The 12209-nt window shown below is 35.8% G+C and overlaps 2 protein-coding genes across 2 annotated transcripts; both read left to right on the top strand.

Annotated features, from left to right (window-relative positions):
- The first annotated feature begins 1332 nt into the window (after positions 1–1332).
- LOC114656504 (homeobox protein Hox-A2-like) lies at positions 1333–3626 on the top strand. Its single transcript, XM_028808160.2, has 2 exons — positions 1333–1761; positions 2718–3626. Exons 1-2 carry the CDS (start codon positions 1416–1418, stop codon positions 3386–3388), a joined length of 1017 nt encoding a protein of 338 aa, XP_028663993.1. The 5' UTR covers positions 1333–1415; the 3' UTR covers positions 3389–3626.
- A 4566-nt stretch (positions 3627–8192) lies between these two features.
- Positions 8193–11086, top strand: LOC114655333 (homeobox protein Hox-D1-like). Its single transcript, XM_028806238.2, has 2 exons — positions 8193–8777; positions 9871–11086. The coding sequence occupies exons 1-2, from the start codon at positions 8204–8206 to the stop codon at positions 10185–10187; spliced, it is 891 nt and encodes a 296-aa protein (XP_028662071.1). The 5' UTR covers positions 8193–8203; the 3' UTR covers positions 10188–11086.
- The last annotated feature ends 1123 nt before the right edge of the window (positions 11087–12209 follow it).

The raw sequence follows: 12209 nt of genomic DNA, 5'->3' as shown, positions 1-12209 counted from the left end.
CATTTAGAATAAAAAGTTTTATTTATTTATTTAATTTATTTTATTTATTTGCTTATTTATGTCGCATCTATCTATCTATCTATCTATCTATCTATCTATCTATCTATCTATCTATCTATCTAATTAATTAATTATTATTATTTTCTATTTTTAACTTAAGGTTTTCATTTTTAGAATTTTACGCCAGCATGTCCTTTACTCACGCTTATGTACGTTAATTCATTAAATATATGGATGAAACTTTAAATGCTTAAATTGATTCAACCACCCAAAAATAATTATAATACTTTATGAAATGTTATATTTTAGTGTGTTGAGCTTTTTTTGTAAATAAAGTGTAAATTTAACGAAATAAGGTCATTGTTACTGACTACATGAGATACCATTGTTTCAATTCAACAGTTTCCCCCGATGCAGATCCCATTTTTATTTTCACTTTATTTGATGTTTTAAATTTATGTTTTTATTTATTTGTGTGTGTTTGGGAGGGTGTAGCGTTTCACGAATTAACTAAATGAATTAAGGGACGAGTGTACTTCAGAGGGAAGAAGCCTAGTGATTGAAGGTTTATTTAAAAATGTAAAGGTTGTAAATAACGGACAGCTCGAACAGCTGCACTCTCCGCCATTCAGTCAGATTCTCCTTACTTTGAAATCGCACCCACACGATGCACCGACTCTAAAAAGCCGCCTCTCCCACGGATCCTTAAACAATGGCATTCCAATTCAGAGTTTGAACCAACAGAAACCAGAAACAGAAAACCAAGAAACCGATTTTTATTTGCTATATATTAGAATGCGGAAAAAAGAGCAATACGTAATTTTATATCACTTTAAAAGACTCGACTGGTAAACCTATTTAAATCCAATGAAGCAATCCGAAGACGGCCCAGCGCCAGCCCTTCAAGTCAGAGTAGCTATAAACCCCCAGCTTGAGCTCTTTCTTCTGCTGCTTGACACTCACTACCTTTGTGACAACGCACAAGATTAATTAATTTGTCTTCCTCGTTTTCCAAGCAAAGAGGGGTTTTGATTAATTGCAGACCAGCTCGCACTTTTAAAACACTCATCACAAAATTATCAGGGAGAAATACAAATTATGATTCAAATCAAGAAAAAGGATACAGACGCGGATGTTAAAATAAACATATTCCTTATGAATTGTCCGATTCTCTTAGAATGTTCTTTTTATTGCTAACTCCTGTCATTGGTCCGGAAGATCATGTGACTGTAAATTCATTCCCCCATTTCATCGCTGTCCCCGTGAATTCAATATAGGCATACTTTAATAAATGCTAGCTAGCTAAATCGTTTTAGAATATTTGATTTGATAATAAACAAGCTACTATTGTGATTAGGCAGGAATTAAAAAAAGAACATAAAGAAATAAATACACCGAACCGCTGGAAAGCCGCTATGAACTGTACTTTTGAGCGAGAGGTCGGATTTATCAACAGCGAGCCTTCTTTAGCGGAATGCCTCACATCCTTTCCTCGTCTGGGCGACACATTTCAAAGTTCATCAATCAAGCAGTCATCGCTTGCAGATTCAACACTGATTCGCCATCCCTCTGAACGAGGCATTGCTGCTCAGAACTCTGGAAACTCATATCAAAGGGAAAGAGACCAAACTTCGCAAGATGCTGAGAGAGGCGGTTTGGATGGCATACCCGTGGAATATGCCTGGATGAAAGAGAAGAAAGCGCATAAAAGAAAAGCAAACTCAACGACGGGGACTCTGTCCTCTGCATCTTCAAATGAAGGTTAGTGAAGCCCAAGTGGCACCTTATAGTCTAAGTATTTATTTAATACAATGATGCGATACAGACAGACAGACAGACAGACAGACAGACAGACAGATAGATAGATAGATAGATAGATAGATAGATAGATAGATAGATAGATAGATAGATAGATAGATAGATAGATAGATAGATAGAATTATTTTCCAGGACTCTTTAACAACAGCTATAACTGTGTTACAGTTGTGTAAGGAGGGTTCGGGATGCTATAGGACGGGAGTACCGCACTGCATAAGATGCACTATGCCATTTTGTGTCGCTCAGCAGGCCGCCATCTTAATGTACGGACATACGACCTCACAGCACAAATCATGTAAGCTATTGGCAACCACGTATCCATATTTAGTATAGCGCCTTTCACCATTATGGAAAGTATTAGTAAATATTACACATTATGTGACAAGAAAGAATACTCTTGGAGTGAACCTGGATTATGTTGGCACCATAGTAAAGCAATATATAATCCTCCAGTGAATGGGGGATGGGGGGGGGGGGTATGTGTTTGTTGCAGGTTGATGTGGCTCAGGAAGGAAGATAGCTTAGTATACACACACACACACACACACACACACACACACACACACACATATATATATATATATATATATATATATATATATAAATGAGTATAATTCAATCATCACCAAAATACCAGTTTCCTCTCTTCATCGATATTAATGAAAAATGCCACGAACTTCGATGAATGAGACGGCTTTTATAGTCCAAATATTAAGTGAAAGATCCAAATATTTCAAAATAAAACAATTCCCTAAAATGATTATGACAAAATTTAAATTAAACACAAATATTTTCGTTTTGCTGAACGTTTAACAAAATGACTGAGAACAAAAGGCCATATGTGGGTGCTGATATATCTGTGGGAGTCTGTGTAACATGTCCCCCTCCTTCTGTTCTAGACAATGAAGACTACGCGGACAGCTACACATGCTGTAGCCCCATCGATGGTTCACGACGACTAAGAACAACCTACACGAATACTCAGCTGCTGGAATTAGAGAAAGAGTTTCATTATAACAGATACCTGTGTAGACCACGCCGAATTGAAATCGCGGCTTTGTTAGATTTAACAGAGAGGCAAGTGAAAGTCTGGTTTCAGAACAGGCGCATGAAGCATAAAAGACAGTCGAGATTTAAACAAGGGAAAGTATTCGAGGAAAAACATTCTTTTGAAAACAATGTCGATGATCAGCAGATGATTGGGAGTCCTCGGAATATGCTGAATCAAGACTGCGGAGAAAACAGAAGAAGGGAATTCGCCAACAACGAAGAAGAACTGAATGTTCCGGGTCCTTTTTCAGAAAGTTCAAATCATGAAGAGTTGCAGATGACAAACGAAACCGATTTTTCACTTAATAACCTGAAGAATTATCCATCTGCTACTGACAGTCCTGAAAGTTTTATTATGACCACTATAGATGATTTGGACTCACTTTCTATTGAACCTTTGACTATAAATCCACCAAAACTATCGGTGTTTGACAATGACCAAGAAGGCGTTCCTTGCGACACCTTTAATTTTTTGGTTGAAAGTATTTGCACCTCGGAATTCCATCAACTATCGTTTTAAGGTTTCGATAGATTGTTTTGTTGTACTTAATCCGAGTTACATAGCAAATTCACCATTGTTAAATTACTTCTCATTCATGTTCAAGTGACCCTTACAAATGCACAGCCTATAAGGAAACAGTGTCTATATGCACACTTTAAGTAATAATTTAACCTTGGCGAGTTTGCTGTGTATTACCATTCTTGTTGCTATCTTTCTTGTTGTACAGTGTTTCAGAAATAAATACTAAAGACTGTAACGACTGTCTCCATTGTTTTCGTTTCAATATGAACAATAAAATACTGCTCGTGCTCTTGTTTAACCGAATAGTAAATACTGCAGACATCGCACGCAGTTTAATGTGATCAGTATGGCATCTATCTGTCTTGTTATTAAGTTGGCTGATTTATCACATGGTTACATTGGTTAAATGGTGACTTGCTATTGGTCATCTATCATATCTATCCTTCATAAGATAATTGTCCTGTTCTTACTTTAATCAATTCAATCTATTATATAATGTTAATCACATCTATCTATCTATCTATCTATCTATCTATCTATCTATCTATCTATCTATCTATCTATCTATCATTAGTAAACAAGAAACAACTTATAGTTGTTTTCTACATTAGACTAATACCTCTATGCAGTTTTCTTTGGGAGTTGTTTTGGAGTCTTGTTATAATATATTCATTTTTTTAATTTTTGGGATAGATGTCTCTACTATTATGTCATAATAAAAATAATTAACCTGAAAACACAAAGAAACAGAAAGATAAGTGTATCGTATATACATCTTGGGACAATACTAGGTTGTTTGTTGTACTCAGTACACAAAAATATTTTTCTTTCTTTCTTTCTTTCTTTCTTTCTTTCTTTCTTTCTTTCTTTCTTTCGTCTAAACAAGTTGAACTTGCTCGACATAGTCCATTACTAAACAGAAAAATGATTCGTGTAAACATTGAAATCACACAGCAAATTCGCCAATTTTAAACTTAAGTCTTAAAGTGCTAAAGTAATCCTTAAAAGGATTCCATATACAGTATGGCTATATATATATATACATATATATATATATATATATATATATATATATATATATATATATATATATATATATATATATATACACACACACACACACACGCACACACACATTCTAAGTCTTAATTAGTTAATTTCACACTGTTTACTAACTCACTGCTTTAGGGATCTGTGATGGGCTGATGTCCTACAGGGTTGCACTGCATGCTACCAGGACAGTTTCAAGCGCCGTATAAAAATGCATTAAAAATATTTATTTTTTATATGGATGACACCTTTGTCCAATGTGACTTATAACATTTGAGAGATACAAGTGGTTATATTTTTTTCCCTGACAGGTGAAGTGACTTGCTCATGGTCACACAGTGCGAGCAGCGGGATTGAACCCCCAACCTCAGAGTTTGCGGTCCAAAACCTTACCACCTAAACACCATATTAAAAAAACAAAACAAACTATGTTCTTCAATGTAGTCATTTCTTACAATGAAAGTATTTTAATTTACAGAAACGTATTGGAAAACGAGTTATTTTCCTCATTCGTTTTAACGCTTTAAAACACATTATTTTGGTATTATACATATATAAAAACATTTATTAAACAAGAAAACAAAAAAAATGGTTGATTTATTTTTAAATTTTGCACATTACTTATGTTGACTGGGCAAATACAAACATACGGGTGTTTATGCGTGCACATGCGTAGGTGGAGATTAAACTACTTAATTTTTACCAAGCATATAATTTTAAGGATAAGGCAACACCACTAAACGAATTCAGAAAATGGACATATCACACGGTTGTTTCATAAGTTGAAAATTTGAAGGCATGAATTAAGTTCTTTAATTGAACCACATGTTGTTTGAAATGTAATGTGATAAACATATAGTCATCCATCCACTCTCTGTCTATCAAGTCATTATCAATCCAATTCAGGTTATTTTTGTCTAGCGCTCTTCACTGAGTGCACGCGCAGAGCGGTATAATGCAAGTATTAATTTTACAAATTGCTAAAAACAGAATTAGTACAAGTAAAAGACACAGATTTGTCCAAACACACATAAAACAAAGCAGAACTGATTAACCTACATAGAAACCAGCCCTATCTGTCCATTAAGTAATTGTTGAACTAATCATATGCAATTGATTAATATGTATTAAGCTCTTCGAAAGTGCAGGGAAAGCGTATGTTTATTGTGGGAGAAGAGTTTTTAAAAGATTTCAACTTGTTCTTATTTTCCTTTGTTTTGTTTCCTTCAGTCAGGGAGAGATGTCGGAAACCACGTGACCAGAGGGCAGGCCCCCGATTTAGATTTGGAAATTCAGGGGGAAAAAAGTAGAAAAAACACATACAGACATTTTGTTTACTTCTGTGACAAAACATATTTTTTGTAGTTGGGCACAAGATAATCTGTGAAAGTAAAGAAAAAAAAACAAGATAGGATTGGGAGACGAGGTGGCAGTGGTGTTTTGCTGCTGCTGCGCAGTTGTCAGTGGGGTATTATTACGACTTCATCAATCATTTGCTTGTGCACTGTTTTTTTTTTTTTTTTCCAACGACAGCCATTCCTCCTTCTTCGGAACAAAGCAAGGCCAGCTGGGATGCGCTCAGCAGAACCCGCCAAAAGATAAATCTGAAAAACAGAAATCACAGTATTTCAAAGCCGCGTTATCGCGCTTCAGTATTCTAAAAGCAATCTGTCACGTTCTCGTTTCAGGAGATTGCATAGTAAAAAGAGGAATCTGAATTTCTCGCCTTCGACTTTCCTTGGCTTAGGTGCAAACAGTCCATTTAACACACGCACACATTAACACGGACGCACACTGTAATCAAATTCAGCTTTATGGGGATAACTATATGCCGTTGTTGTTATATTACATTCAATTTTAACACCAATGACCATATAACAATAACGGCACATAAGGTAAACACACAAAAAAATAAAAAACGCATAAATGATAAAAATGATCTCTCTCTAAACAATGTTACCCTTAAGAATATAAGGACATTTTCCTTGCTGGAAGCGTCTTCCCTCAGTCCTTCAATCTGGCAGGCAAACACATAATCGGTCTCACTTCCTCACAAGCACACTGGGCTGCCGCGTTCCTCACCTCACACATAATAACACACACACCACGCACACACACACACACAAAACACACGACTCCTCTCTTTCCACATAATAAATACACAAATAAAATACAATAAACACATTCAAGCACTCTTTCACACGAGACGCCTTTCGCACATGTATGATGATAATAATAATGATAATAATTCTTTATATTTATATGTAATATATTTTATGCCGTAAATGCGCTTTTGAAATGCATATAGCAGAAGTCAAATATAACTAGTTGTTATTAGACATTTGATCTAAAGTTAAATAACTGCATATTACTGCAAGAGTATTTGAGCTCCGCAGTTTGATCGTCTTCTTCGTGCAGAGCATGATTGTTGGTGTTAAACTAACAACAACGCCAACAAGTTTTATATATTTCAAAATCATACAAATTAACACTTGAAAGTGCATGCATGAAAAAGACTCCGTAAACGGATTTTTAAATGTTAGTTTAACACTGTAAAAGTTAATTTAATACTGACGATTTTGCAGTGTGTTTGGAAAACATTTAATAAAAATGCCACTACGATGATAAACATAAATTGAAAATGTCTAAGCTATACATTAACAACATGAAGTAGGAACAGTTGCACACATGAAAACTGATTTCAGTTATAATACAGACGACATACTTTTAAATTTATTTACACGACATGTACTAAATAATCAGAAAGAGAAACAAATACGGATATGGACATGATTCGTAAATTTAAAAAATACATATAAATGCATACGTGTAAATAAAAACAGCATTGGGATTTAATATTGATGGAAGTACAACCATAACAGTTAGCTCAGACTTTACTTTATAATTGGGAAAAAAATGTAATTTTCTAGTTGACCTGATCACCAAAGTTTGAACAGGCCCATCTTCGACAGTGCCCGTGCAGGATTTTAAAATGAACTTGTTTTAAAATGTGACTTATTGTATTTTTGCTTATTTTTATTTGGCATCAATTAAATCAATAATAATTCTTTTTGAAAAAACGTAAGAAAGAAAGAAAAAATCCAAATTCTAAACGTAAAATTTTGCATTTCTGCTTTATATTTTGCATCAATTAAATCAACCACAATACTGCTTGAAAGAAAGAGAATGAAAGAAAGAAAGAAAAATATGAAAATCATCTTTGTGACCAACTTATTTACGTCCCTCTGAAAAATATCAAGGAACGTTTATATTTTGATACGGTCAAACGAGCCAATGAGAAAAGTACATGCCAATTTAAATATCATAAAGGAATTATGCGCGTGTAGTTTTATAATCAAACATGTTGTTTAAACAAAAAACGATTAACAAGGCACCGAATTCCTTCCACCGCACACTCTCACAGGCACACACTGTTAAAGGGGAAAAATGACCACCCATTAGGCAGGTCCTGTAAACCTTACTTACTTCTTAGTTCCCGCTTCTAAATCTTCAAAAGACTGCCATGTCCATATCCTTCAAGAAAGTAATCAGACCAACAAAGTTTCCCTACCTACTGCTGAGAGAAGCTTAAAACGTATGCTCTCAGACATAGTGCCAAGTGATTGGTCACTTGCGGCACATGACCACGCCTGCTCGTCATTCCCTAATATTTACATCTTGAGCTTAGGAAGTACAGTATGTAATCAGGAACAGTAAGCGAGCAATCATTCACGGTAGAGATAATACACTAGACAGGCGGAAATGAACAATTATTTTGACTATTTTTCGAGCGGAGACATCCTGACTTTGTCCGCCAAGTTTTGCCATTCCGAGCAGAGGCCTTTTCCTTCGCGATATGATTCCTTCAGCAGGGAGGGAGTGGGGAGCACTCCGATAGGTGCAAATTGTCACGATCAGCAGCACGTTCGTCCGGTATCTGCAACAAGCTTCCCTCAAGGAACTTTTGGATTATCCTGTGATGGCATTCCAACTGCTGCAGACTTCAGCTTTCTAGGCCAAGGGCCAGAATATGATTTGGCATACGAGACTCATAACGAAGCGAATGACAGTGGGACACACGTCCAGTGCATGACCTCTGCAAACTTAGGAAATGGATTGTTTTCACTTATTCACGGGCCGTCTGCTTTAGACCACAGAGAGCAAGACAATTACAGCCAGTATCAAAGAGAACCTCAAGATTTTTATCCCGTAAGATTTGAATCACATCCTCCTTTGAATGGAAGCTACCATAAAACGAACCCGGTGAGAGATGAATCACAACCCGCTTACGGTACATTCGAGTGGATGAAAGTGAAAAGGAGCAATGCCAAAAACAGTAAGTGGGATTTCGTTCACTGATTAGTTGTAATGTATATTTAATATCGTGGTTAGAGTTTAACTGATTTTTTTTTCAGCAAAATTTGCAAGCCGTAAGGAATTTAAGTCATAACGACAAAGTCAATAACCCGATGGAATGGCATCCCGCCCGGGATTGGCTCCTGACTTGCGCACTTCCTGCCTTGATGAGATGAGAGTGTATTAGAAAGTACAGAACATTGATGGGTATATTGACGAATGTTTTGTGACTAAACAAAGAGATTGATGTGTCTTCACGTGATGGACAGTGGTTTGAGACAAAAACACAATTATTGCTAGTACTGAATTTATTATGTTTACTTGTCTTGCAGTGAGAACGGTTTGATGTCTCTGTTGTTATTATTATATTTTTATTATTACTGGTAATAGTAGTAGTATTATTGCTGATGTTATTGACGTTATACGTCACCTTGACACTTATTTTTTTAACACTGTCCTTGCTTGAACCACACTGTTAAAAATAACGGTTCTTTAACGGTACTGTGTGATTCCTTGTGGATCGGACCCATTAAGGAACCATTTCATTCTGGGAAGGGTTCTTTGCACATAAAGTTGTTCCGTTGGGCGTTAAAAAGGTTTCTAAAATGTGGATGAAACAGAAATCTTGATAGACTACCCAGCAGAATATACTCACCGACCAAGAAAACCTGAACTTAGCTTGCCATATTTTATGCAGCGAGAGTCCTTTGAAAATTAAGAATCCATTTGTATTTCACAAATCTGTCATCATCTATTCATTTAACTGTTACGGATTTGTATAAATCCAGGCACTTTCCGGATCCTTCATGTAGATAATTCTTTTGGCAACTAAATATGGTTCAGCTATTGAAAAACTACTCTGGCCCCTTTATTTTAAAAGGGTATGCCCCTTTATTTTAAAAGGGTATGCAAGTCCTTTTCTAATTTAACCAAGGCATACAGCTTGTAGTTATTTTGAAACGTTTGGTTTCTTCTCAATTGTAGCTTCACTTGGTGACTGAATACATACAATATGGCTATAAAACAATTATTTCTTCTGATTCTGATGTATTTCTTGTCGCATTGATCCTCAGGTAAAGCGAGAGAACAAGGACATCCTAACCCCTCTGCTGTAGCCCGAACAAATTTCACGACGAAACAGCTGACGGAACTCGAAAAAGAATTTCACTTCAATAAATACCTGGCCAGGTCGAGGAGAGTAGAAATCGCCAACACGCTACAGCTTAACGAGACTCAGGTGAAAATCTGGTTCCAAAACCGACGGATGAAAGAGAAAAAGAGAGAAAGAGATGGCCTGGTACCACATTCGGGTAAAAATTCTGAAACATCTGCCTCTGAAAACAATTCCCCAACTTCTTCGCCATCTAATTCTCCAAAAATGCTGGCTTGAGAGTGGTCGTCACTCCAGGTAGAACACTTGGTATGAAATCATGACTGCAGAAGAATCCAAAGACAACTTTCTTTCTTTCTTTCTTTCTTTCTTTCTTTCTTTCTTTCAAACCAAATTGTCAAGTGTAATCAACAAATGACGATTTTACGTTTTCAAGTTATTTAATTTTCTATACCAAATTATATTTTATTATTGTTTTGTACTGACTGGTATATTTAATTGGAACAGGAAACGGATTTCATTTATAGTTTTCAAGATAATCTAATGCTCTTTGCACTATATGTGTTGATAATATGCTAAATTATGATTGTATATATGTATATATGGTGCGGTTTACATGTATAAGTTTGTGTTGCTCCAGCAGTTGCCTCTAACAATGAGCTCATGTCGCATATTTTCCAAATGGATATTCTAATGTAACATGATGCTGCCTTACTAGACTTAACAAACTACTGTAACCTTGAAATGTGATATGCGACAACAAAACCAAAGGGCTACAGAAACCTGAATGTAAAAATCACTGGTTTCGTTTTTTCATGATTGCTGTTTGGCATTTGTGACTACAAGGTTTAATTGTAACAGTTGCACAAATGTAATTTAAATTCAACAAATATTCAGGTTATAAACCGTGCTTAATGATGTCTGCACTATACGCCTCAGGAGGAACAAAGACCAATGCTGCTATTTAATGGAAAGCCCTAGCAGTATTCTGTACGCGATGTTTGATCATTTTTTTCAGACACCGTATTCTTATTGTTTTTTATGTTCATTGATATTCTGTAAGAAGCTACTGTTCTTAACCAATTGTACAGTACTGTATGTGTGTTCGTGTGGTTGACCACGGGAACTTGGTATTAATATTTCATTTTTTTCATAATAAAATATAAATCGAGGCATCACTTCTATCCTGTAATTGTCTTTTATGCTTACATACATCGCTGACACAGGGAGTGGCAGTGACGCAGCACAGTACGCTCTTAAAAATCATGGACCCTTAATAGCACTTAATATATGCTTGTGTGTTTCTTTACACAGAACCATATCATTTTGGGACAGGTTCGTTGAACATGAGATGGATTCTTTGGACTTTGAAAAGGTTCCTAATATCTGGGCAAAAAGAAACCTTTAATGAAAAGTTTAGGCTTCTGATACAACAGATGAAGAAAACCTAATCTTAGTTTGCGTTATTGCATGCAGTAGAGTCCTTCAGAAATCAGAATCCATTGGTATTTCACACATCCATTCATGGCTAGTTATCAATCTAAATAAATGAAGGTTCTTCCTAGAATCTTCATGTATATGTGTGTTCTTTTGGGAGTCAAACATGGTTCATCTACATGGCATCAATCTGAAGAACCACGTAGGCACCTTTAAGAGTACTTGCCCGTTTTGTATGAATTGTACTGCACATAAATGTGTTCATTGTCTCTTCTAAAAAATTACGATTATAGGTCTAATATTGGCATTGCAGTGCAATTCTTGTATTAGTAGCTATTTATTTTGTGAAGAAATTAAGGAAAATACTCTTACCATTCCAGACGTGATTTATATAATTAAGTGCAGTAGTCTTAGTTATATGTCAGGTTGTGCGTGTTTGACTGGCTGCCTCACTATACAATAAAACTCAAGTTTTCAAGAGCGAGGGTGCTTTAAAGCACAATCGTCCTTCCAGTAGTGACAACACAGACCGCCTTCAAGCTTTCGCACAATTCATGCCGGTAAAAGAAAAGACGAAAGAAAAAAAATGTCCCTTATATAAAGGTTCACAATAAGTCTCATTTCTTTAAAAACACGCGTGAAGATATCGCGTTTTAAAAAAAAAGTCGTTTAAAACTAGGCAGGGCGACTCGAACATATATTATGTACGGCAGAAGCCAAGTCTCTTAGGGCTCGCCCAGATACTCTCTAAAAGCTTTTAGTAATTGATTCCAAAAACCGCACTGACAGTCAGACATAAAGGATGAGACCTGGAGTGAAAATAATATAGCAGAAAAACAGACGGACAGATAGATAGATAGATAG

This window comes from Erpetoichthys calabaricus, chromosome 8 (assembly GCF_900747795.2).
Source record: "Erpetoichthys calabaricus chromosome 8, fErpCal1.3, whole genome shotgun sequence".
In the NCBI taxonomy this organism is placed as follows: Eukaryota; Metazoa; Chordata; class Cladistia; order Polypteriformes; family Polypteridae; genus Erpetoichthys; species Erpetoichthys calabaricus.
This window is presented reverse-complemented; position numbering and strand designations above follow the sequence as displayed.

What these genes read in the sequence shown, in the direction of transcription:
- LOC114656504 (XM_028808160.2), top strand. Translation starts at nt 1,416, where the DNA reads ATGAACTGTACTTTTGAGCGAGAGGTCGGATTTATCAACAGCGAGCCT. An exon ending in CTCTGCATCTTCAAATGAAG is followed by an intron (nt 1,762 to 2,717) that starts GTTAGTGAAGCC and finishes CTTCTGTTCTAG; the next exon opens with ACAATGAAGACTACGCGGAC.
- LOC114655333 (XM_028806238.2), top strand. Translation starts at nt 8,204, where the DNA reads ATGAACAATTATTTTGACTATTTTTCGAGCGGAGACATCCTGACTTTG. An exon ending in AAGGAGCAATGCCAAAAACA is followed by an intron (nt 8,778 to 9,870) that starts GTAAGTGGGATT and finishes ATTGATCCTCAG; the next exon opens with GTAAAGCGAGAGAACAAGGA.